The sequence below is a fragment of the Leuresthes tenuis genome, unplaced genomic scaffold (assembly GCF_036924035.1).
Source record: "Leuresthes tenuis unplaced genomic scaffold, fLeuTen1.0.hap1 SCAF_6, whole genome shotgun sequence".
In the NCBI taxonomy this organism is placed as follows: Eukaryota; Metazoa; Chordata; class Actinopteri; order Atheriniformes; family Atherinopsidae; genus Leuresthes; species Leuresthes tenuis.
Window position 1 is genome coordinate 37,459,517 of NW_027325360.1, and position 24,316 is coordinate 37,483,832.

At 39.6% G+C, this 24,316-nt stretch overlaps 1 protein-coding gene across 1 annotated transcript in view; it reads left to right on the forward strand.

Annotated features, from left to right (window-relative positions):
- The window catches only part of cacna1ba (calcium channel, voltage-dependent, N type, alpha 1B subunit, a), a 222,977-nt gene that overhangs the window by 17,532 nt on the left and 181,129 nt on the right, over positions 1–24,316 (forward strand). Inside the window, 3 exon segments of the mRNA XM_072387079.1 lie at positions 5,834–5,925; positions 6,366–6,518; positions 11,472–11,659. Coding sequence (XP_072243180.1) covers positions 5,834–5,925; positions 6,366–6,518; positions 11,472–11,659 — 433 coding nt within the window.

The following is a 24,316-nucleotide window of genomic DNA, read 5'->3' on the forward strand; positions in this document are numbered from 1 at the left end:
CTTGACTGCAATTTGTGAGACTAAAGGGTTGTGTGTCTGTGAAGGTGGTCAGCAGCATAGGAGTACCTTAGGGGACTGTACTTTCACCATTTCACTGTGTACACCTCAGAGTGTTGTCACCTCCAGAAATACTGATAACTCTGCAGTTATTGGGTGTATCAGTGATGGACAAGAGGCGGAGTACAGGGAACAGGTCAATCCCTTTGTGGCATGGTGTGAAAACTGTAGTGATAAAAGGTTCCTAGATACATCCTCTGATTAGTCATACCAACTGTGTGTATGCTTAGATGCAATCTCAAGTGTGTGTGACCTGATAAGCCATACTAACTGTGTACTGTGGTGGTTTAGAAGAAGATTCAGTCTTAGTCAGAGATAAATGATCTTTTCGTCTACATACTAAATTGTTATCATCATTCCGTCCTGGCATTTGTTTAGCATTTTTATTTCTTTCTCTTAATTCACTTTTCCTTTTTCCAACATTATATACCTTTCTTACATTCTTCCAACTGTTCCCAATATTTAAACTTCATTTTCTTTTTCCGAGTTATCTCTCTCATATTTGCAAAAAACTTTTCTTCTGCTTTTCTTATTTCTGAGAATAACCATCGGAACCATCAGGTGGAAAACCCCAATTTTCTATCCAATAACTAGTCCATTTAAAACTCTCTAAACCATATTTCTTTTTCATTTCATCATGCTCAAAAGAGGGTCAAAAGTCTCAGACACTGTTTCCCATTCTCGGACTTGGAATGGGGGAATATATTCCTTCACTCAAAGGACGTCTCCAATGAGGACCTTAATCTGTACTCACACTTCTTCTGAGTACATTAGTCACACTTCTTCGGACTGCTTCAGTCACACTTCTTCGGACTGCTTCAGTCACACTTCTTCGGACTGCTTCAGTCACACTTCTTCTGAGTACGTTAGTCACACTTCTTCGGACTGCTTCAGTCACACTTCTTCGGACTGCTTCACTCACACTTCTTCGGACTGCTTCAGTCACACTTCTTCTGAGTACGTTAGTCACACTTCTTCGGACTGCTTCAGTCACACTTCTTCTGAGTACATTAGTCACACTTCTTCGGACTGCTTCAGTCACACTTCTTCTGAGTACGTTAGTCACACTTCTTCTGAGTACGTCAGTCACACTTCTTCGGACTGCTTCAGTCACACTTCTTCGGACTGCTTCAGTCACACTACTTCGGACTGCTTCAGTCACACTACTTCGGACTGCTTCAGTCACACTTCTTCGGACTGCTTCAGTCACACTTCTTCGGACTGCTTCAGTCACACTTCTTCGGACTGCTTCAGTCACACTTCTTCGGACTGCTTCAGTCACACTTCTTCGGACTGCTTCAGTCACACTTCTTCGGACTGCTTCAGTCACACTACTTCGGACTGCTTCAGTCACACTTCTTCGGACTGCTTCAGTCACACTTCTTCTGAGTACGTTAGTCACACTTCTTCGGACTGCTTCAGTCACACTACTTCGGACTGCTTCAGTCACACTACTTCGGACTGCTTCAGTCACACTTCTTCGGACTGCTTCAGTCACACTTCTTCGGACTGCTTCAGTCACACTTCTTCGGACTGCTTCAGTCACACTTCTTCGGACTGCTTCAGTCACACTTCTTCGGACTGCTTCAGTCACATTACTTCGGACTGCTTCAGTCACACTTCTTCGGACTGCTTCAGTCACACTACTTCGGACTGCTTCAGTCACACTTCTTCGGACTGCTTCAGTCACACTTCTTCGGACTGCTTCAGTCACACTTCTTCGGACTGCTTCAGTCACATTACTTCGGACTGCTTCAGTCACACTTCTTCGGACTGCTTCAGTCACATTACTTCGGACTGCTTCAGTCACACTACTTCGGACTGCTTCAGTCACACTTCTTCAGACTGCTTCAGTCACACTACTTTGGACTGCTTCAGTCACACTACTTTGGACTGCTTCAGTCACACTACTTTGGACTGCTTCAGTCACACTACTTTGGACTGCTTCAGTCACACTTCTGAGTACGTCAGTCACACTTCTTCGGACTGCTTCAGTCACACTTCTTCGGACTGCTTCAGTCACACTTCTTCTGAGTACGTTAGTCACACGTCTTCGGACTGCTTCAGTCACACTACTTCGGACTGCTTCAGTCACACTACTTCGGACTGCTTCAGTCACACTTCTTCAGACTGCTTCAGTCACACTACTTTGGACTGCTTCAGTCACACTTCTTCGGACTGCTTCAGTCACACTACTTTGGACTGCTTCAGTCACACTTCTTCGGACTGCTTCAGTCACACTTCTTCGGACTGCTTCAGTCACACTTCTTCGGACTGCTTCAGTCACACTTCTTCGGACTGCTTCAGTCACACTACTTTGGACTGCTTCAGTCACACTACTTTGGACTGCTTCAGTCACACTACTTTGGACTGCTTCAGTCACACTACTTTGGACTGCTTCAGTCACACTACTTTGGACTGCTTCAGTCACACTTCTTCGGACTGCTTCAGTCACACTTCTTCGGACTGCTTCAGTCACACTTCTTCGGACTGCTTCAGTCACACTTCTTCGGACTGCTTCAGTCACACTTCTTCAGACTGCTTCAGTCACACTACTTTGGACTGCTTCAGTCACACTACTTTGGACTGCTTCAGTCACACTACTTTGGACTGCTTCAGTCACACTTCTGAGTACGTCAGTCACACTTCTTCGGACTGCTTCAGTCACACTTCTTCTGAGTACGTTAGTCACACGTCTTCGGACTGCTTCAGTCACACTACTTCGGACTGCTTCAGTCACACTACTTCGGACTGCTTCAGTCACACTTCTTCTGAGTACGTTAGTCACACTTCTTCGGACTGCTTCAGTCACACTTCTTCGGACTGCTTCAAAAGTTTCACTTACCGGTGAAATCTCTGTCTCACTAATGACACAACCAGGAAAACTCTCTTATTCAAATTAAAAATAGAAAGCAATCTCATTGCCTCAGATTATTGTGTAAAAATTATCCCAGCGCTGGTATCCAGGAAACGGACCCATCAGTCCTCTCTCTCCAAAAGCCTTGGAGGTATGAGGTTGGAAACCTATTTTAGTCCAAGCTGATCAGGCACTGCGGTCCAGTCCAGGTCAACTAGTCAACGGATCCTGTTTGTGACGCCAAGATTGTGGTGGAAATTTTAGTAGTGCATAGAGTCAGTTCTTTTCTTCTGAGGAGATAAGAGGCTTTTATAATAATATCTTGCAAGAGAGAACAACACAGTACAGAATACAGAGTTGCTCTGACCACTGAGGCAAAAACACACAGTTATATTGCCCACTTGTCACGTCATCTCTCTTTGGGTATAGTTGATTGTTTTTATCTAGTCTACCTTCCCTCCCCAAACCACAGTTGAAGTTACCCAGACACAGTCGTAAATATCAGCTTCATCCCAGTCCCACTTAAAGTGCAGCTATCTCATAACAAGCCCACCATTGTAAAGAGGAATTTAAGAAAACAGGACAGGGTGGTACCTTGCAGCTCGGTCATTTGCTGGTAATACACAGTACCACTCAATACAATGTATATAAGAATTAATTTTCAATGACAATATGGAGACAGGACAATGGGCACACCTGTAAGGGAAACCAAGTTTATGCTTTGTAAAGAAAAAAGAAGATGGTGTAACATATGGTACATTCAGATATTAGAACACAAAAAGGGGGTGATTTGGAGGGGGGTATCCCTCCAGAAAGTATCCAGACTGTTCATGTTATGTATATTTAGTAATGTATAAATTCTGCCCATTATTTTTTCATGTTAACCTTACATTTAAAGAGAGAGCTCAGTGAGAAACAGTCGGAGTTGGAAGCCACAAAACCTCTAAGCTGCAAATATCTGTAGAAGTGTGATTTGTGGAGACCATATTTCTGTTGTAACTGTGCAAAAGAGGCAAACTTATTTTCAATGTAGAGGTCAGATAGTGTACCTATTCCATTTCTGGCCCAGAGATTAAACGCTTCATCCATCATTGACGGGACAAACATATGATTCTTTATCAGTGGTGCAACAAGTGAAAGATCAGTGAGATTAAAGGTCCTTCTTATAACTCATTATTCTTCTACATTACACTATTCTTCTTCACCACTGCTGTTACACACCCTTTTCAGCACAGAAATAGTTTATCTTCTATTTATTTTCTTCTTCTTGCCTACTTTCCTTCTATCATGTCATCTACCTTTTTATACTTTTTTGTCCACTTTGTCCATCTATAACCTTATCATTTATCTAACATTGTGTTTTATTTTGGCACATATTTTTAACCACTCATAATAATCTTAATTTGAATTAGCTGTGGTGATGGTATGATTATTTCCACAGGTAATGGCCTCAGTCCTAGATATACAACCCCTAACACAGATTGTACCGCTCAGAGTAACAAATAAATGAATCAGAATACATTAATTGCATACACCATGTTGTATCAAGATTATGACTTACTCATAATGGTGTGAACTGAGTAGAGCTCAGCAGAGATTACCAACAGTGATCCAAGATGAAACAAAAACATGAACCAGGGATAGTTTGATCTGTAACTGCTCTATCTTAAATACATGAAAGGCCACAATCATGAACTGCTCTGAATTCAGCAAGAGGTTATTGATATTGTTGCAATGCAAACAAAAAAGCAGAATTATCAAACCATACACCAGGTTGACATCGAAGGTTAAGCTTATGATGATATTTTATTTTCTGTAGAATGTCCATGTGGGTTACCCTTCTCCCCCTAATCCCCTCTAGACTTGCTGTGGCAGAGCACGAATCTGCTGCATGACCCACAGTGTCTCTATTGCCAGGGTGCACCTAAAGCTGTGAGTGAAAGGCATACCTGATGAGGCTAGAATTTTATCAGTGAATTGTAACATGCTTGTTTTGGCGACCACACCACTGATACTTTACCTGTAGTGGCATTTTCCAGTAAAACATTCAGTTTACTGAACTCATCTTCTTCTCTTTTATGTTGCTGACCTTCAGCAGAACTCTAACATGTACCACAATTCTCTGTGGGTGGTTTGGTACAGAAAAGCATCAAACCATCTTTCTCTGGTTGTATTCATGAGTAGTCATATTGTACTTTAAGATGGGATATTTTGGTGAAAACCCACCTCTGTGTTAATTTTACTTATTGCTAAATACATATATTATTAACATTTTATAAACATGTTATCAGACAGTGTAACTAATTAGATGGCTAGACAATGAATTGGGCTAAAGGTGATGGTAAGGAATCAATGAGTCTTCCGTAACAATATATTGGATAATAAAACACGGCATTTCAAACTGGAATCTTCCCCCCTTTTACTGTGTTTGATACACCTCAGAAGTACATCCCAAAACATAAAAAAACAAACTACAAATAAATAAATTAAAAAATATATAAAAGTACCTACTTACCCAAAAGCCTGGAAGTAGATGACACCAGAAGATAAATCTAAATTTTGTTTAAACTTGCCATCTGTACTAACCAGCTAAAGTACATTTTTCCAGAAATTTAGATGAGTATGTGCTCCACTGAACATTAAGGGTTGGCCTTCCTCTCTGTGGCCATCCAGATGAACTTCTTCTTCCCCCTAGCAAAATTTTCATTATCCATTAGACATTTATATAAATTTGTTCTTGTTGTTTTCAATATATTTATTTATTTTTATTGATCTCATTTGAGCAAATAATTTATGAAATTGGATGTCTTCTCATTTTTAGTTTTACTTGCCCAGTCTCACATTGCCTTTTTTGGCAAAGACTTAAAACATGTTCTAAATGGAAAGCTGTTTGTAATCTGGCCACTGTTGTGTGTGCAGGATCCTGGCCACTGTGGGTGCTGACTTTGATTTGAGAACACTGAGGGCAGTGAGAGTACTGCGGCCCCTCAAACTGGTCTCCGGCATTCCAAGTAAGGTTTTAAATAATGTTACTGCAGATGATGATAACAATTCAGAAACATACCAGGAGTAATATGTTGTTAACACAGCTTTCCATATCAGTCTAACCTAACATTTTTTGAGCCAGTACTTTGTCATTTTTTATTTTAAGGGTATTGTGTTATTGTGAGTTTCTTCCTGAAAAACATCAGGCAAAATTAGGTTGCAGTGAAAAAAAAACACTCTTATTGATAAGCTATATATCCCAGCAAGTAAAAAAAAAAAGAAAAAAGTCCACCATGATTTATAAATGCCTTTAATCAAATGTTCATTAACAGCTTTGCGTGCACTTTGAATCAAGGTGTTAAATTATTTGCCTCTGCTTTTCACTTGCAAACTTGGATTACTTCTCAGTAATCCAGCCAGTCATCTGTTCTGTCTTCAAAATTATGTTTTTTTTGTTTTGCTTTAGGTCTTCAAGTGGTTTTAAAATCCATTATGAAAGCTATGGTACCTCTGCTACAGATCGGCCTACTGCTCTTCTTTGCCATCCTCATGTTTGCCATCATTGGTCTCGACTTCTACATGGGGAAGTTCCATCGTACCTGCTTCAGGACAGACACATGTATGTATCCTGGAGATAAACAAGTGTCCACATTATTTCTTAAACTCATATAACCTGCACACATCATGTTTTTGTTTAGGATATTGTGGTGGTGGTGGTGACATTTTCATAAAAACCAGTATAAATACCAGTAGTATATAATAGTAACATATGTTACTGTTATATGACTACTGGTCCATTATTTTTATATATATATACATATATATATATATATGTATGTCTTTCAGGCTCGGGACCTCTACCAGAGACCATAGAGCTTAAGGATTCTGCACAGGATCTTAGCTGTTCCTAAAACTGTGCTCTTATTGACAGATATCTCTGATGTTGTGGGTTCCTGTCTGGTGTGGTAGTTTCTATTGCTACTGTGCTCAGGGCCTGTTCTTGAGCTGCCATGATTAATGGCGCTGTGCTGTCTTTCAGACCATCTTTTTCAACTCACTGGTAATTTTTTTCCTGTCATGATGGTTCCTCTTCTTCTTCCTTCCCTCCCCTGGGTTTCAGTTCCTGATGTATTCTTGGATTTTTGTTGTTTCATCTGTCTCCTCCTTTGGCCAGGTAATTATACCAGTGGGGTATCTGATGACTGGCAGTGGATATGCGTTGATAGCTCTGACTTTGTTCTTTCCATTCAGCCGACTCTTCAGGACCTGCCTTACTCTTTGTATGTAGTGGCTAACTTCCTTGTGGCCTCCTCGTGGTTGCCATTTGTCAGTGGGATCCCAAGGTACTTGTAGATTTCTAGAACGTGTGCTACGGTGCCCTCTGGTAGTTCAACCCCTTCAGTAGGTATCCCCTTGCCTCGCTTTGATATCATTCGGCCACATTTATCTAGTCCAAATGACATCCCAATGTTCTAGCTTGATGTCATCTATGTAGAGGAGGTGGCTGATGGTTGCTCCACTTCGGAACCAGTATCCATTGCCACTCTTTGTGGCTGAGGGGATTCAGGCCTATGCAGAACAGCAGTGGGGACATAGTTCTTTTGGCTTGAAATTTGCCTCCAGGGTTGTCTTCTACAGTCCCATTGAGTGATTGATGTCCTGTTGATGTTGTAGAGTTTCAAGCATTTTAGTATCTCTGTCAGGTCTCGTAAACGCTCTTAGTTTTTTGGTACCTTGTCTTGTCACTTCCTGTTTTATTTGAAGTATTAACCAGTCCTCTCGTTTCAGATAACTTGCCCTTCCTCCCGTGTCATGTGTCTGAGTGTCTTCCCTGGCCACCCTAAATGTTTCCACCTGCTTCCCTGGGATCCTCGTGTGTATTTAGTCTGCGTCTTCGCCTTGTCTCGTTGCTAGTGTGTTGAATTTGTCTTTCTAAGCGTTCTCACTCTAGCCTCCACAACGACCACAGTCTGAGTATTAAGACCTTGTTCATTGATGCGATCCTCTTTTGCGAGTGATTTTCTGTTGTAAAGTTTTCCATCGTCAGATTTAATCTGAGTGATTTTGTTTGAATTGTTCCATGTTTGTAGTATCTCTGTTAGAGGAGTCTTTCTTTGTTTATACCCTTAAGGTTCTTAGTAACTCCATTAGGAGGAGTCTCTTTCTGTTTTTTGCTTTATTATACTTTGATAGTGCCTCCGACGGTTCGGAGAGGAGTTTAAATTGTTACATTTATTTAGCTTTTGTTTTTGTCCTCCTAGCGTGGAGAGAGCTTTTGTTTGATAAATTTTATAGCCACACTCTCCTCTCCATAGATATTGAGGAGAGTGTGTTAGGAATTTATAGCCCATTGTGTTGCTCTGCAAAGAGTTTATCAGTGATCATTGTTAAATAAAACCAAATTATTGATACGACCCTGCATCTTCCTCCTGTGCTTTCACAGGTGTTACTTCCAATTCCCCTCTGGGCCCCACTCATGTATTGAGCCATGTACTCATCTTATCTGCTATGATGGAGCTTCTATGTTGTACTGAGGCAGGTTACCAAAGAACTGGTGGTGGATTTCTGTCATAGTTTAGTCATCCAACCATCAGTAATTTTCCATTGATCCTGTTTCTGCCCCACTCAGCCTGTCAGCCACACACACCTCATCAGTTCACTCCACTCCCCTGTGCACACAGCTGCCTCTCATCACATGCAATCAGCCCAGCATATAGTCACCAGCTCCACACTCAATCCTTTGCCAGATTGTTCTTTGCCATGCATGTCTTTCCAGCGTTCTCCTGCCAGCTTTACCGGTACCGACCTCGTCTGTCCCTGATTCCCTGCTTCGTCTGCCTCCTGGTAATTCAACCCAGCCTTCTGTCCTTGACCAAGAACTTTGCCTCTCCTCTCCTGATTCCTGTTTGCTGGTTTCTAAACCATTTGTCTGTCTGCCAGAGTTTCAGTAAAGCCTTGAACTTTTTACCACTGTCTTCTGACTCCTTTGTACTGCAATTGGGTCCATACACCACCCGTTACAGATTTCCATAGAAGACAATACTTCCCTCCAACACCCGTGAACATTCAGGGATATGGAGATGGTGACATCTTAACCATAAACTGGACTGAACAGATCATGTTGCTGCTCTCTCAGAGTAGACTGAGGTATTTTGGGATGCAGGGGGCACTCCTGATCGTGTGCTGGGCCAGTGGTATATTGGCAGTGGACAGGAAGAGGCTGGAAAAATTGGTTAGGAAAGCCAGCTTGGTTATGGGATGCCCCCTGACTAAGTTGGGATGGTGGGAGAGAGGAGACTGATGGCCAAGCTATCATCTCTGATGGACAGAGAAATTTATGATACTGGTTATATTCTCAGTTGTACTATTCAAATGTCAAAGCTGTCACAACCGGTGGATGGTGGTTGTGCGTGACGTGGTGGAGAGAGGACCCAGATGCAGAATTTCAAAAGGAAAACTTGATTTATTTACAAAAGAACAAAAAGCGGGACAGAGCCGGATAACATGAAATCTAAACTGTGAAAAAACAACAAGACTATGGCTGTGGAAAAACTAGGCAAAAACCTGACCTGACCTGACAAACCTGAAGAACATGAAAATTGTGGCCAGACGTGAGGTGACAAGAGGTGACGTGAGGTGAGGATTTCGCACTGAACTGAGGAGAACCTGGAAACTGAATACTGTGGTGAGGTGATTGGAGATGGGGTGCAGCTGTGAAACAAAGACAGGTGACTTGAGTGAACCTAATTATATGAAAAGGAAAAAAACATGGCAAGAAATAAATCTAAAACCTGAAAACAAGAACAAAACATGACATGACAAAAGCTATCTTTATGTCATGCAATTTCTGATCCCAAAAGAAAACCAAATGGACATATTCAATTTGAATCATTCTCATTTGTTCTGTTGAATAGTAATCTAAAATTAGAAATAATTTGGAAAGTTTGAGATATCTGAAACATACAGTATCTCTTGCATTGTAAGAAATGTCCTTTAAACTACATACGTTTTTAACTTTTGTGTTCACTATTCATTTTCCCTGTTATTGTAAAGTAAATTGGCCTTGTGTTGACGACTTCATCCCCCCTAAAAGAGGTACAAATAACAGATTGGGGGGGTTGAATCTTTTTTTTATCCGTAATCATAAATATTACAATACACGATATATTCCATATTCATGCCATGAAGATGCTTGTAGTAAAATGTCAGACACCCCTGAAGCGGACTATACCATTTCATTGTCTGTCTGCGTTTCACTGGCCTGGCTCATGTCGGTGCGTGCACGGATAAAAATTTGCGCCAGAGTGCTGTGTTGCAAGTAGCTGTAGATGAATGTAAGTAGCTATCTTACTAGTTTATTACACTTAAGTTTCTCACTTTCAGAGTTTCAGAATTATATTGTGTCAGGTAACTTCAGATAAATGCTAACGTTTGTCTATGGCTTTCTATCTAAATGTAAAATGTCATCATGTGAATGTTAGCTTACATGTTATTAAATGTTAGCTTTGTGCCCTGTGTGCTTCACTCTAATAACCTGCAGGCGTGCACTGTGGTCAAGTTGTAAAGAATGCCTGATGCGTGATGCGTTGCCAGGTTTGACAGTTGCCCCCTTTCCGAAACCACATTAATTTGAACTGACAGGATATTTATAATAGGGATGTTTGTGTATATTTGTGTATTAGCATTGTTTAATTTTAATAGGCTTTTTCCTTTTTGATAGTAGCTTTTCATTGATATTGTATATTTTAAAGAACAAGGTGCATAGTGCTTTACATACAAACATTAACACACAGAATCAACTTGGTTAAAAAATAAGCAGCAACACAAATGTAATATAAACTAATATTATGGAAAAATAAGTTTTACTTAAGTTAAACTCAGAAAATTAAAAATAAGGATACAGTAAAATAGAAACAAGCTAAAATAGAATAAAACAGATACGATATCTGATGGAATCTTTTACAGTATGGTCCTTTGAAAACTGAAACATTAACCTAACTACTACTTAAAGGCATAGACCACATCAAAATCAAACTTTGTGAGCTGTTTTCTGACCTTGAAAATAATCTAGTGGAAAAATAAATACTTATTCTACAGGATCCACATGTTTATCACTCCTGAATTAGTTGAAAATATAAGAATCACTGAGTCTATAGATTATTGGGTCAGGTACAGGTCCACACTAGAATGTATGCTAACACATTTGCCTTCCTCTTTTGCATTTTAATAGTATGTTTGGCTCTGGTTCAGCATTGTGTAGAGCTGCATTTAAGCAGTGTGTGTGTCTGATTTGCTGGCAGTTTAGGTCTACAATACTTTGTTGGTGACTGCTGAATGCAAAAGTTGTTTGTGTGGTACATTATGTGCCCAATGAACTGTAAAATGGTGTAAAATTTACAGACTGCAGACATTTACTGCAGACCATCAGTATAACACATTGTACAACTAATGGCATGTTTTTCCATATCCTACAGTGAGATGACTTCATACCTTCCCAGCCCTCTCTCTAAAAATATGTCTGTATGTTTTCATATATTTGACTGTGTGTAATTGTGTGTATTTTTGGCTGTAGACGAGCTGGCAGCAGATTTCCCCTGTGGCCTGGAGGCTCCTGCAAGGACCTGTGGCAACGGCACTATCTGTAGGGAATACTGGATTGGACCCAACTTTGGTATCACCAATTTTGACAACATCCTTTTTGCTATTCTCACCGTTTTCCAGTGTATCACCATGGAAGGATGGGTGGACATCCTCTACAATGTGAGTCCAATAACAGAATATCTGCCTACCCTCAGCTATCTCTAGCATAGAGCATCTTGCTACAGGACTTTGGAGGTGATTCTATGCATAATGAGAAAGTAAAAGTGTAGCTAAAAAATGAGAACATCATCTTTCAACAATGATGGCATTTAAAAACACAGCACTATTATTTAGGATGACTTTAAGAGGCGATATATTTTACAACAAAACAATATTTTCAACTATTGCTAACTGGGCTATATATTGTTAATCAAAAACAATATTTGTATTCACTATTTAACACATATTTTGTGTCAAGCTCAGAATTCAAAAGTCTGTGCAAAAGTCTCTGCTTCAACTCAAAACTGTCTGTCTGCTCTCAGGTTAACTGTTGTGCTTAAAAATGTCATTATCTTAGGTTTGAGCCCATTCCTTGCACTTGGTATTCTTCTGTGTGCTCACAAATGTTTTCTGTTTTCTGTGATGGCTGTGAAACAACACTGTCAAAAGTCCCAGCTAATAGAGTGCCAGGCAAGATGTTAACATCATTGCCTTCTTGTAGATACACTTGTTTTACTTCAGTGTCACTACCAGCGGATTTCTGCTTAACTGGGTTCAACCGATCACTCAAATACTTCTGGCATTTTTCCATTACATCATAGATATTGATTGGAAAATCATCATCAGGGAGAATCATCATCTGTGGGCTCAAACAACAACATCTCTGCAGTAGTACACACACTGACATGCCATTTATCTTATTTGTGTGCACAGATTGCATGTTGTGCATAAGAATAAGAACATGAGCATGTTTATTAAGTATAGATTTTCAGATTGATATATTTTTCTCTTCTGATTCCTAAAGGATCTTGAAACCCTGAAAAAAGGTCTGTGGCAAACTAATTTGCTACAATAACTGCTACGCTCCCATTTTATTTCTATTACTGCATTTCTGAACTGAAAAATTGCTAAAGAGAAATGTCTTTAGGCCCCTTTTAAAAGAGTCAGTGGGTTGTGGTGTCCTCAGGGTGTCAGGGAGGGCATTACACAGGCGTGGGGCAGCAGCACAGAAAGCTCTATCGCCCATGGTCCTGAGCTTGGTTCTGGGTGGGTGGAGGAAATTTAAGAGAGTGGAGCGAGAGAAACGGGTTGTTTTTTGTAGATGGAGGAGTTCTTTAACGCACTTTTATTGGAACTGTACAGTCATATGATCGAAGTACTCCGTTGATAAGACAATTCAACGTTGCAGTTGTCACAATTTGTTGACGCGTGGACCCCGGAGCGGAGACACAGAAACGGGCGAAGTAAATGAGATTAAAAAACCCACTTTATTGAGGACCTGCACACACAAACATCACTTGCGGAGAGGACTGAAGCAGATAGGCAGCAGACTCACAGTTGAGCTCAGGCACATGACACAGATAATCCAAAGAAGAGTAAATCCAAAAAGGCAAGAATAAATCCAAAACAGTAATAGTAAATCCAAAACATAAAGAGTAATCTAAAACAAACAAGAATATGGTTTAATCTTGAAAACCAGAATGATTTATGAGAATGAATGCTTTATTCAGACTCTTAAGATCCACCTGTCTGTGTGAGGCTCGTCTGTGCTGCACATTAATCCACCACAAGCGTAGCACCACCAGTCTTCTACAAGCATGAAACAAATCACAGCTCTCTTTTGTTTGCACAGAAGCAACAATTGTAGCATAATGATGACAGTTATGCAATAAGTTAAATTATTTAACAGCTGTAGTTGGGAAATTAAATGTGTTCAGCAGAGTAAGTTTTTCTTGATAAGTCTGGAGGGAAAAAAAAAACAGTAACAGAGTGAGCAGTGAAACTAAACTGATCAGTAAGATAGACGAGTAGACTAGGTAGACAAAGATGACTGTTGTTTTTCCTTTATTTTCCCCATGTCATATAATTTTTCCCAACTGTAATAATTTGCTGCACATAACAATATGGACAAAAGGACCAAGCTATAAAAGCACTGCTACATTCTCCTGTTTGAAAAGTGTGCAGTAGATGCCTAAACGAACTTAAGAATTATTCTTTAACATCCTAGTGTCTGTCCCAAATAAAGGCAAAAGTCTGACAAAGAAATCTTGAAAAATAAAAAACAGCCGTATGCACACTAAAACATATTTCAATGAAAATATTAAATATGTATATATTAGAGATAGGCCAATATGGTTTTTTTTCAGTGCCGATAACGATTATTAGTAGTCAATGAGGCCGATAACCGATATTTGGAGCTGATATTCATTTGCAGTAAAAGTGAAAATATTGAATAATACAAACTCCAACACTTTAATTAATTTAAATGCCTTTAAGCATATGTTTATTAAACTTATTTTCAGATAACAGAACATGTTAAATGTTTTTTTTTTTTCTTAGAATTTTAAAACAAAGCTGTCTCTGTTTTTGGAAAATTTGATCACAACTTTTAATCCCCCATGGCTGAAGAGTAACCTGACCAAGTTTAAAGCCGGTAGCATTAAATCTCAAGTAGGAGTTCCATCATATGTGAGGTTGCTTTTAATTCCGAAGTAGATCAGTGTCCCCCATTTGTAGCTGTCACATGGGTGAAATAAGGTAAGTCTGAGTGTGATACCAGATGATGACAGACTAAATTGCAATTTTGAACACGGAGGTGTCCTTGATCCAATCGTGAGGCATCATGATACTATGGAGTAGTTTTATCAAGATTAGGTCAGTGATATTTTGAGTGGAAGCTACTTTGCTTCCTTTAAGAAGATAGTTATGGCTAAAGGTGTGTTGCTTGGTGCTATTAGTACTTGGTACTATTGGTTGGAGTGTATAGTCCTACCTCTAGGAACAGGCTAGCATTTCTAAGTCTCTGTTAGCATGGTTGGCCATTGCAGGGTTCTCAAGTTTTGTTCTTTTCTTCCCTTTTAACAGAAGACTTTTCAGGGTATCGCTATCATCTTGACTGAGGGCACTTATTTCACTAGACCATTGCTGAGATTCTGTGTGGTTCTCGTCAGTGAACCTGTTCATCTCAGTTGCCTTCTGATCTGGTGATGGTTGTGACCACACAGTGCGTGATGGTTTATAGCGAGACCAATGTCTATAATTGCAGTTGCGGTTTCGAGCAGACTGCTGGTCATGTCGGTTTTGAAAACACATGCCTCTCTGGGAGTTTGACTGAACACTGTGGTATTCAGTATGGCAGTGAGTTGGTTCATGGCTGGGCCATCAGGGTTTGGGAGTAGTTATGTTGGAAGTCTTTCTTAGACCGTTGTGATCGTGACCAGTGGGGGACCTCTTCTGGAGGTCTGCCACTTTGTCTGTCCTCGATCTCCGGGGACCAAGAACCTGAGTTCTGCGTCAGTGCGGTGATGTGTTCTGGCTGTTTGACCTGTCTATGTTTCTGGAAACCTGGAGAGGCCCATTCACGTAGCTGCTGAGTTGTAGCAGTGTGAGGGTTAGCTGTAACGCCTAAGTGATAGCTGGTAGCCAGGTGGAGGTTTTGAATGAAAAGAGTTTTAAAACTCATGCCTTCCTCCATTCCTACCTTGTTGCGGAAACCAAAATAAGCCTTAAGGAGGCGGTAATAATAATGCTGATGCAGATCATTCCATCCCTGTTTAACCATCACAGCAGCACTTAAGTCAGACTGGGTCAACTCCTCTGAAAACTTTCATTCAAGTGTTTGGCAGAGAAGTTGATAGTCATTCCGTATATATTCAGGTTGACATTCAATGAATCTACTGACCTCGCGGCTGGATGTAACCTTAATCAAGTAGAATTTGTCATGAACGGATGCATTTGGGAACCTTCGCAGAGAGAAATCAATGTCGTTCAAATATGCTCGGGTGTCGTATGGTATCCCAGGGGTGGGTTCAAACCTGGGCACATTACAAGCAATCTTGTCAAGCTCTTCGTCAGAAGGAGCTTGTGGAATGTGGGGTCCTAAAGTAGGAAATGATTGATCCGGTTTACCTGGATCAAAAGTGATCTTTTCAGATATGAAAGAATTTATTGTGGATGAAGACGGGGGTAAAACAGTTGGACTCTTGTAAGCCCCTTTCTTGTCAGGAAAAGGGTTCCCTCTGTCTCCCCGGGGGAAACCATGTGTTTCCTGCTCACGTCCAGAGGCCCAGGACTGAAGTAGGCCTCTCTTAACACCTTCTGATTTATCTGATAGGTGTTCCAGCTGTTGATGAATTGTGTTTTGTTCCTCTTTAGCTTTGCCTAACTGTTCTTTCAACGGCTGCCTTTGTTCCTGCTTAACATCGAGATGCTCATCATAAGCTGGAACTTTGACGATTAAATCCTGCACTTTCTGAACTCCGAACCACAGGTAATCGCCGGCGGGTCCCACTGGGTCTCTCTCGGTTCCACGTCTCACGGCCTACAAATCACTAGATTTGTAGTTCTTAAATCAACTTAATCTGAAGGCGCTGGTCAGATTCTTTAACCTCATTTCCTCCCTTGGATTATCAAAGACAACTATGTGTTTATCTTAAACAGAATACCGGCACACATTCGGTTCTAATCAGGAATAGCTACGGACAAAAGAAAACAACAAATAAATTTGGCAGAAAAAAATCTTGGTGATGGATGAGGACAATGACAACAGGCAACACATGCCCCTCTGTAGAATCAGCGGTCTGCAGACAGTGAAAACCAGACATTTATACGTAGCTCAGGTGTCTCATGCAGCTGCAGTAAAGGTGACATTAAAAAGAGAAACTTTTTATCATTTAACTAAAATATCGTACACAGTTGTCTGCAGGGGCATCATCATACTTCACACTGAAGACAAAATGTGGCTTGAACAGCTCATCAAATGCACCCAAGGATGTACATGACGGATATGGCAGAAGCTTCTTGTCCAAGACTATGTAGAAGGTGAAAACCTGGGCCTTTAAAGTCCCAATAGCGAGACGATATGGCTGACAGGTTTTTGAAGTGGTTAGGAGATGATCCTCAAGGCTATGGCATGACTGAAACACACAAAAACATGACTGTATGAACGATATAGTTATATAAGTACAAAGTATCTTTTTAAGAACAGAACTGTATTGTTTTGGCAAACCTTGTGAAATTTCCCCAGATGATCTGTTGCCTCTCCAACACTGATCTTCTTGGGCTGCTTCCTACCAGCTGGTTGTGGCGTGAGAAGCACTGTCCCACTCTGAAGAAAAATACAGTAATTATTTCAAAGCATGATGTTGACAACATGAAAGCAGTGAGATTACTATGCACATGGACAAGTAAATATATCAATGTTGCATGAACATACTGAAGAGCTCATGTAGTTAACTGGATTAAAGCTACAAGGGTATTCATTTTTTTTGCAGACAGAAGAAGTCAAATAAAATAAATCTGAGAAGAAAAGTTTCTTCATAAAAGTAATTAAAAAAACATTCATGCATACTGTAATCTGAGGTACTTGATTACTAGAATAACTACATTACTCTTTTGATGACTGTACCTGGCTCCTCAGCAGTGTCAGGCCTTTCATTCAGAGCAGCTTTTAAATTGCTGTTTTAGGAGTACAGTCTCTTTATTATTATTATTTTATTATTTTATTTTATTCAGTCACACAGTAAACAACAAATGTGTTCACGACAATCAATCAAAGCCTTTTAAAGTGACTGAAAAGGCACAGACTGAAGCGTAATGCTTATATTTAAGCCTGTCCTATTGAAAAAAAGAAAATCAAGCTACCCATCAATACATGTTTTACAAGTACAAAATAATAATAATAATAATAATCGTGAATGAAAAAAACAAAACAGAGATGCAGCCACTAAAGTGACAGTCAAATAAAAGAGCAGTTAAGCGAAATCATAAACACTAAATCCTTCACAAATGATGAATACTTATAGCCTTCAAAAATTGCTTTAGAAGCCATCCTTTGAAAACCAAAAATGTTCTACAATTTCTTAAATTTATACTAGCATCATTCCATAATGAAACCCCAACAACAGATATACATCTCCTTTAAATTTCTTTTTTGGCCTTTGGTACAGTAAATTTGCATATGTCTCTTAATTTCTATTTTGTTTCTTGAGATGAGAAAAACCTTTGTATGTTGATTGGGAGTAACTTTGATTTAGCTTTATACATTATTTGCATGATTTTGTAATATACCAGATCATCGAATTTCATAATATGCAATTTCATAAACAGTGAGAGAGTATGTGCATAGTAATCAACCCTATTAATAATCCATATGGCTCATTTTTGTAGGAGAACTATTGCATTAACACTTGTTTTATATGTCGAGCCCCAGACTTCAACACAATATGATGTGTAAGGAAGTATAAGTGAGCAGTAAATAATATGTAAGGCCTTATAATTTAATATATTTCTTGATTTGTACAGAATTGCTATTGTCTTAGAAATCTTTCCTAAATATAATTATAGGATATAATTAACATGTGGTTTCCATGTTAATTTATGATCAATAACCACACTTAACAATTTGACCGCTGTAACTCTTTCAATTTAAGCATCACCTATTTTTAATTTTATGTACTTGTCAATTTCTTTTTGATTTCCAAAGACCATAAATTTAGTTTTTGTTATATTGAGTGACAATCTATTAACATCAAACCAGGTTTTGAGGATTTCTAGCTCTCTTTTAATGGAAGACAAAAGTTCCAGAACAGTACATGTTTGTATCATCTGCAAAAATAATGAAATTCAACAGATCTGTAACATTACAAATATCATTAATATAAAGCAAAAAAAAATTCGGACCAATCACACATCCCTGGGGTATGCCACAGGTGACCTTCCTAAATTGTGAAAACAGTGTTATTGATTTCTACACTTTGCTCTCTATTTTCCAAATAACTCTTCAGCCAAGAATAAGATACTCCTCTTAATCCATACTCCATACTTAATCCATGCTGTGATCGATGGTATCGAACGCCTTCTGCAAATCAAAATAAATTCCAACAGAATACTCAGAATTTTCAATTGCCTTTGTTATTTCTTCTACCATCTCCATAACTGCATATGTAGGTGTTCTGATTCCCCTGGTGCTCACTGAGCAGTTCATATTTGTCAATAAAAAGATCCAATTGTTTAGCAAATAATTACTCTAGTATTTTTGAGAATTGAGGAAGAAGAGACACTGGTCTATAGTTTAATGCAATGTCTGTTTCCATTTTTGAATATTGGTATTGTCTTTGACAGGACAGATTGCAAATATAGCTCAAATGTTTTACAATAAAGTCTATGACTTCCTTGATTATAACTATATCAATGGAATTTATATCAGTTGATGTTTTGTTTTTGAGTTTTCTAACAAGTTCAATTACATCACTTTCATCGATCCCACAACGAAAAATTTATTTTTGATTATCCTTGATGGGATTGTCAAACATATTTGATTTATTGTCACATGTTGGAATTTTTTTGTCCAAATTACTACCAACACCCACAAAATAGTTATCGAACTCTACAACAATATTTTGTAGACTGTCCACTGTGTCACCAAAGCTATTTAAGAAAAAACATGGGAATTCTGTTTTTTTGTTTGTTCCAGATAATATGATTGATACCACTCCAAGTCTTTTGAATATTATTTTTACTGTCTTCTAATAATTTATTATAGTGCGCCTTCTTCTGTCTCCTCATAATAGAAGTCAATGTATTCTTATACTGCTTTTTTTCACTTTTGCTGGTTCTCATTCGTAAATATTTCTTGTATAATGCATTTTTCTTTTTACATGCCATTTGCAAGCTCTTAGTCATCCATGACTTTCCCTTATCTTTTTCTGTCACCTGGCCATTCTTAATGGGGCAATGCTTATTATAAAGCTCTGTAAATGTCAACAAAAATGCACCATAAGCCAAATTCAAATCCCCAATATACACTTCATCCCAAGTACAGTCAGCAAAATCTACCTTTAAAGCATAAATTCTTTCCGGAGTCCTTATTCTCACTAGTTTATGAGTAGGCTCACTTATTTCAACTGAAGGTTTATCTTTTAAACTATGCAAGACTCCAAATATGGGAAGATGATCAGAAATATCAATTAAAAATAAACCACTTGTTGCTGGGACATATACATTGGTAAAAATGTTATCAATTAGTGTGGCACTATCCTCGGTTATCCTGGAAGCCTTATTTATGAGCGGCCTTAGTCCAAAACTAAACATTGCATTACAAAAATAATTTATCGGTTTATGATCATGCCATTTCATCAAGTCCATTTTAGAGTCTCCACAAACAAAATGAACATTTTTATCACATATTTTCCTAAAAATATCTGTTGTAGTATTCAGAAAGTGTTCCATACCAGAGCCAGGCGCTCTGTATAAACAACTCAGAACTATATTCTTGCATTTTTTTTGTCTGAATTTCAATTGTCAAACTTTCCATTACTTCATCAACAACTGTAGTATCAATAACCTTACATTGGAAGTTTTTCTGTAGATACAATGCCACTCCACCTACCATTTTATTAATCCTGTTGACACTGAAAAAATCATATCCTTATAACACAAAATTAGCACCCTTTTCCTTTGTTATCCATGTTTCACTTGTAGCTATAACTTGAAATTTATGTTTTAATGACTCTAAATAATCTTTGATTTCAACAAAGTTGGAGTAGAGACTTCTGCTATTAAAGTGTATGATAGAAAAACCTTCCAAATGAACATTATTTAGATTCTCTGAATAATAATCAGAATTAGCATAATAATCATAAAGATTTTCCTCACGATCAATACTGTATTCAAAACTAAACGGATTATGTTCAGGCAAACTGGAGAAACATAACTCTTCAATGTCATTTTTAACTAGTGAGTTTTCATTCTCTGAAAGGTCACTCTCATCTCCCAAAAATTTTTGAGAATTTATACTTGTCATCTAAAGAAAAAAAAGAAAAGAAAAAACAAGTCAAGCATTTTCATCACTTATATTCATCCAATTCTTTCAGATGTCTTATCACAACCACCTTGGCCCGCTTTGGTGTACCATATAGCCTCACAAACACTTTTCCATTTCTTGTCCATGTTGATTGGATTTTGTCAAGCTTTCTCAGGATGTGGCAATTTCTGGCTATTTCAGCATTTTTCTTTGTCAAGTGCTCATTGATATACATGCCGGTATTCCTAAGTTTTTTGGACTGTCTCAATATTTCAACCTTGTGCTTTCGATTGGCAAACCGGACAACAATGGCAGGTGGGTGTGTTCTGTCCTTACGAGGGAGAACGTGACAAGATGAGATTTGCGGACTCTCTAAGTGAATGTTCTTACTTTTCATGAATTGAAGCACTTGCTGTTCTAAAGTGCGCTGCTCCTCAAGAGGTGCTTCCTCCCCGAGATGTTCAGAGGCTGTGGCTGTAACCCTGGCATAGCTGCGATGGGTAGTAACTAGGGCACTGATGATGAGGTCATCAGCACGGAAGTACTGATCCAGGTCGTCAATCTTTTGTTCCAGCAGTTCAATTTTCTCATCAATCTTCTTATTTCGATTATTAATTGAAGTTTTCAACTTCGATATCTCATTCACTAGACCCAGAAGAGTGGCTTGTTGGGTCAAAACTTTGTTAATGTTCTCAGTCATAGTGGTGAGTTGTTTCTTGATTTCTTCCAATTCCTATCCTAGTTGCTTAACCGTCGTCATCTTTTCCCCAAAAAGTTTCAAAATACAAAGAATTATTTTGGGTAGACTTAGTAGAGCCCCACATCAGATCTCGACTTTGTGCGTTTTAGCGATCACTCGCAATCGCATGAACATGTTCCATGTAGCGCCATACTGGATATGATCAGACAGATATCATTGTTCCAGGGCTGGATTCAGAGCCTTTACTAAAGTTATTCATGCTAAGAAATACATCATTCAGCTTTCGAGAAGGTGAGTTGTAGTAAAATACAACAGAATCAGAGAGACCTCACTGCTGGGTCAGATTCATACTTCACAACATCTACAGCCTGGCCTCCAAGATGACTTTCTCTTTGAAACTGGTGTTCCACTTTTCAAGGAATCTTGAAGCAACATCAACTCCAAACATCAGTGAGACATCTTGCAAAATCTAATTGAAAGGGAACATACAACTTTAAAGACTTTGAATTTCTTTCAATAATAATAATTGAAAAAAATCTACATTTGATACTTACTAGTCCTTTGACATCCAGGTAATGAGGAAACATTTGTAGTACATCAGCTGAGCGCTGTGGATCATGGAGGATCTGCTGACGGTAGCACAAGGTTTCCAAGGTTTCCCTCATCTTCTGGAACACTAAGTCACGGTCAGTTGTGTGGTGAAGGAGAGACATGGCTTCCATACAATCTCCCGTTCGCTGGTCATCCATGATACCAAATGTTCTAGTTGATGTGGGACCTCCTGTGAGTTCCACTTTATCCTTGGTTGTTGACATGGTTCTGGATTTACGCTGCACAGTTTTCATACACCACTGAAGAAAGCCTGTGTTGCTCTGAATGTCATAGAAGTGTTCCTGAGAGGAAAGCAGTATGCCATGTTGGAAATAGAATAGCTTATGTTTATGTATTTAGCAGACGCTTTTATCCAAAGCGACTTACAAATGAAGATATAATAAGCTATATAAAAGCTAACAATAAACTACATAGAAGGAACCCAGGAGTCCGACTCTGTCAGAGGTGACAGAGTAGAGATAGGGTGCAGGCATAGAAGGAAGTGCAGAAAGATAAAGTGCAGAGATAGAGGGGGTAGGGAAGTAAAGGTAAGTGCTGGGATAGGAGATGCTCTCTGAAGAGCTGGGTATTCAGGAGCTTCTTGAAGATAGACAGGGACGCCCCTGTTCTGGTAGCGCTCGGTAGGTCATTCCACCATCGTGGGACGACACATGAACAGAGTTTGGATTGTCTTAGGCGTGGTGTAGGAGCTGCTAGACGACAATCCTGGGACCAACGGAGGGACCGAGTTGTGACAGAAGCCTTTGCAAGAGCATTCAAGTAGATGGGAGCCGTTCCATTAAGCTCTTTGTAGCTAACATCAGTGATTTGAATTTGATGTGGGCGGCTATGGGTAGGCAGTGGAGTTCAATGAACAGAGGGGTGACGTGTGTTCTTTTTGGCTGATCGAAGACCAGACGCACCGCCGCATTCTGGACCATCTGCAGAGGATTCATAGTACAGGCTGGGAGACCAGTTAGGAGAGCAGTAGTCAAGGTGGGAGATGACCATGGCCTGCACCAGGAGTTGGGTGGCATGTTGGGTTAGGTATGGTCTGATCTTTCTTATGTTTAGTAATGCAAAGTGGCATGAACGAGCAACCGAGGTAACGTGATCTTTGAAGGTTAGTTGGTCATCAATCATGACAACTTGGGTGTCTAGCAACCTTTGATGGAGCAAGAGATAGGGATTCGGTTTGGATGCAGATGCTGTGTTGTATGGTTGGTTTGGCTGGAAAGACAAGCAGTTCAGTTTTTGGGAGGTTAAGTTGGAGATGATGGGCTTTCATCCATGCTGATATGTCAGAGAGACAGTCTGAGATTCATGCTGAGACCATGTGGTCATCAGGTGGGAATGACAGATAGAGCTGGGTATCATCAGCATAACATTGGTATGAGAAGCCATGTGATCGGATGATCTGTCCCAGTGAGTTGGTGTATATGGCAAAGAGAAGAGGTCCCATCATTTTCTGCTGCTGACCACATTAAGCCGACTGTGTTATCGCAAAATGCTTTGAGTAGATTTATCTGAAGGTGAAAATTTGACTTTATGTGGCTATTTTCACAATATTAAATATTTTTATGGAAAATATGTTTGATTACTTTTAATTGGTGGACCCTTATAAACAAAAGAAATATAAACAATCGAAGATTGGACCTAAAATGACTTCAGGACCACTTCAAGGTGGGGAGTCAGTTCCCCCCCCCCCCCCCCTTATTCAATGAACTGAGGGGAATTAAGCTTTCTAACCATGTACATGTCCATAGTGGCCAAAGTTCAAGCCGGTGATTGAGGTGCGTGGTGGCAGCTCTCCAGACGTTGAGAACAGTGAGAGGACAGGAGGAGCAGATCCTGGGTCGTGTTTGGCAGGCCAGACATGGGGCACACCGTGGAGGACGTCCATCTGGGCCGAGTTGTGGACAGCTGAGAGGTGGCCGGCGACTGAACGTGTTGTGGAAATGGTGGAGATGAGACAACTCCCCCTCCCCTCAGCTAAGTGACACTTTTGCAAGTGGTCACAGTTGCAACAGGGCTCTGCTGGTTTTAGAGGTTTTAATTTTGCTGTGATGTATGATCATAAATCAGCCATGGTCCAGCCCTGACCAGCCCCAGCTTGCACTGTATTTACCAGTCGCTGGCTTGATGAGTCACGGCCTGTCCCTCACACAGGTCGCAACTTGCCCCCATCTTCTGAGCGCCAGAGGAGGAGAGGGAACAGAGGGGAACTCCCCTGGCTACCTGTTATCGTTGCACTGGATGACTAACTGGATGCCGTTCTGGGCCAGACAGGGAAAATTTTTTTTTACTCTTTTTTTTTTTTTTTAAAGTCAATTTGCATCTTTTCTTATCAGCATTACGTTGCATGTTTAAGTGCTTCTCCTGGACTCAGCTGAACTATATTTGAGGCTCCGTCACTATGGCATTATTTTTATGCGCTATGGGTGTGAAAAAATGTTAATAAATAAAGAAAAAAATCACTTCATTAACTTACATGAGCTTAGATTTTGATTTCTAGCAATACAGC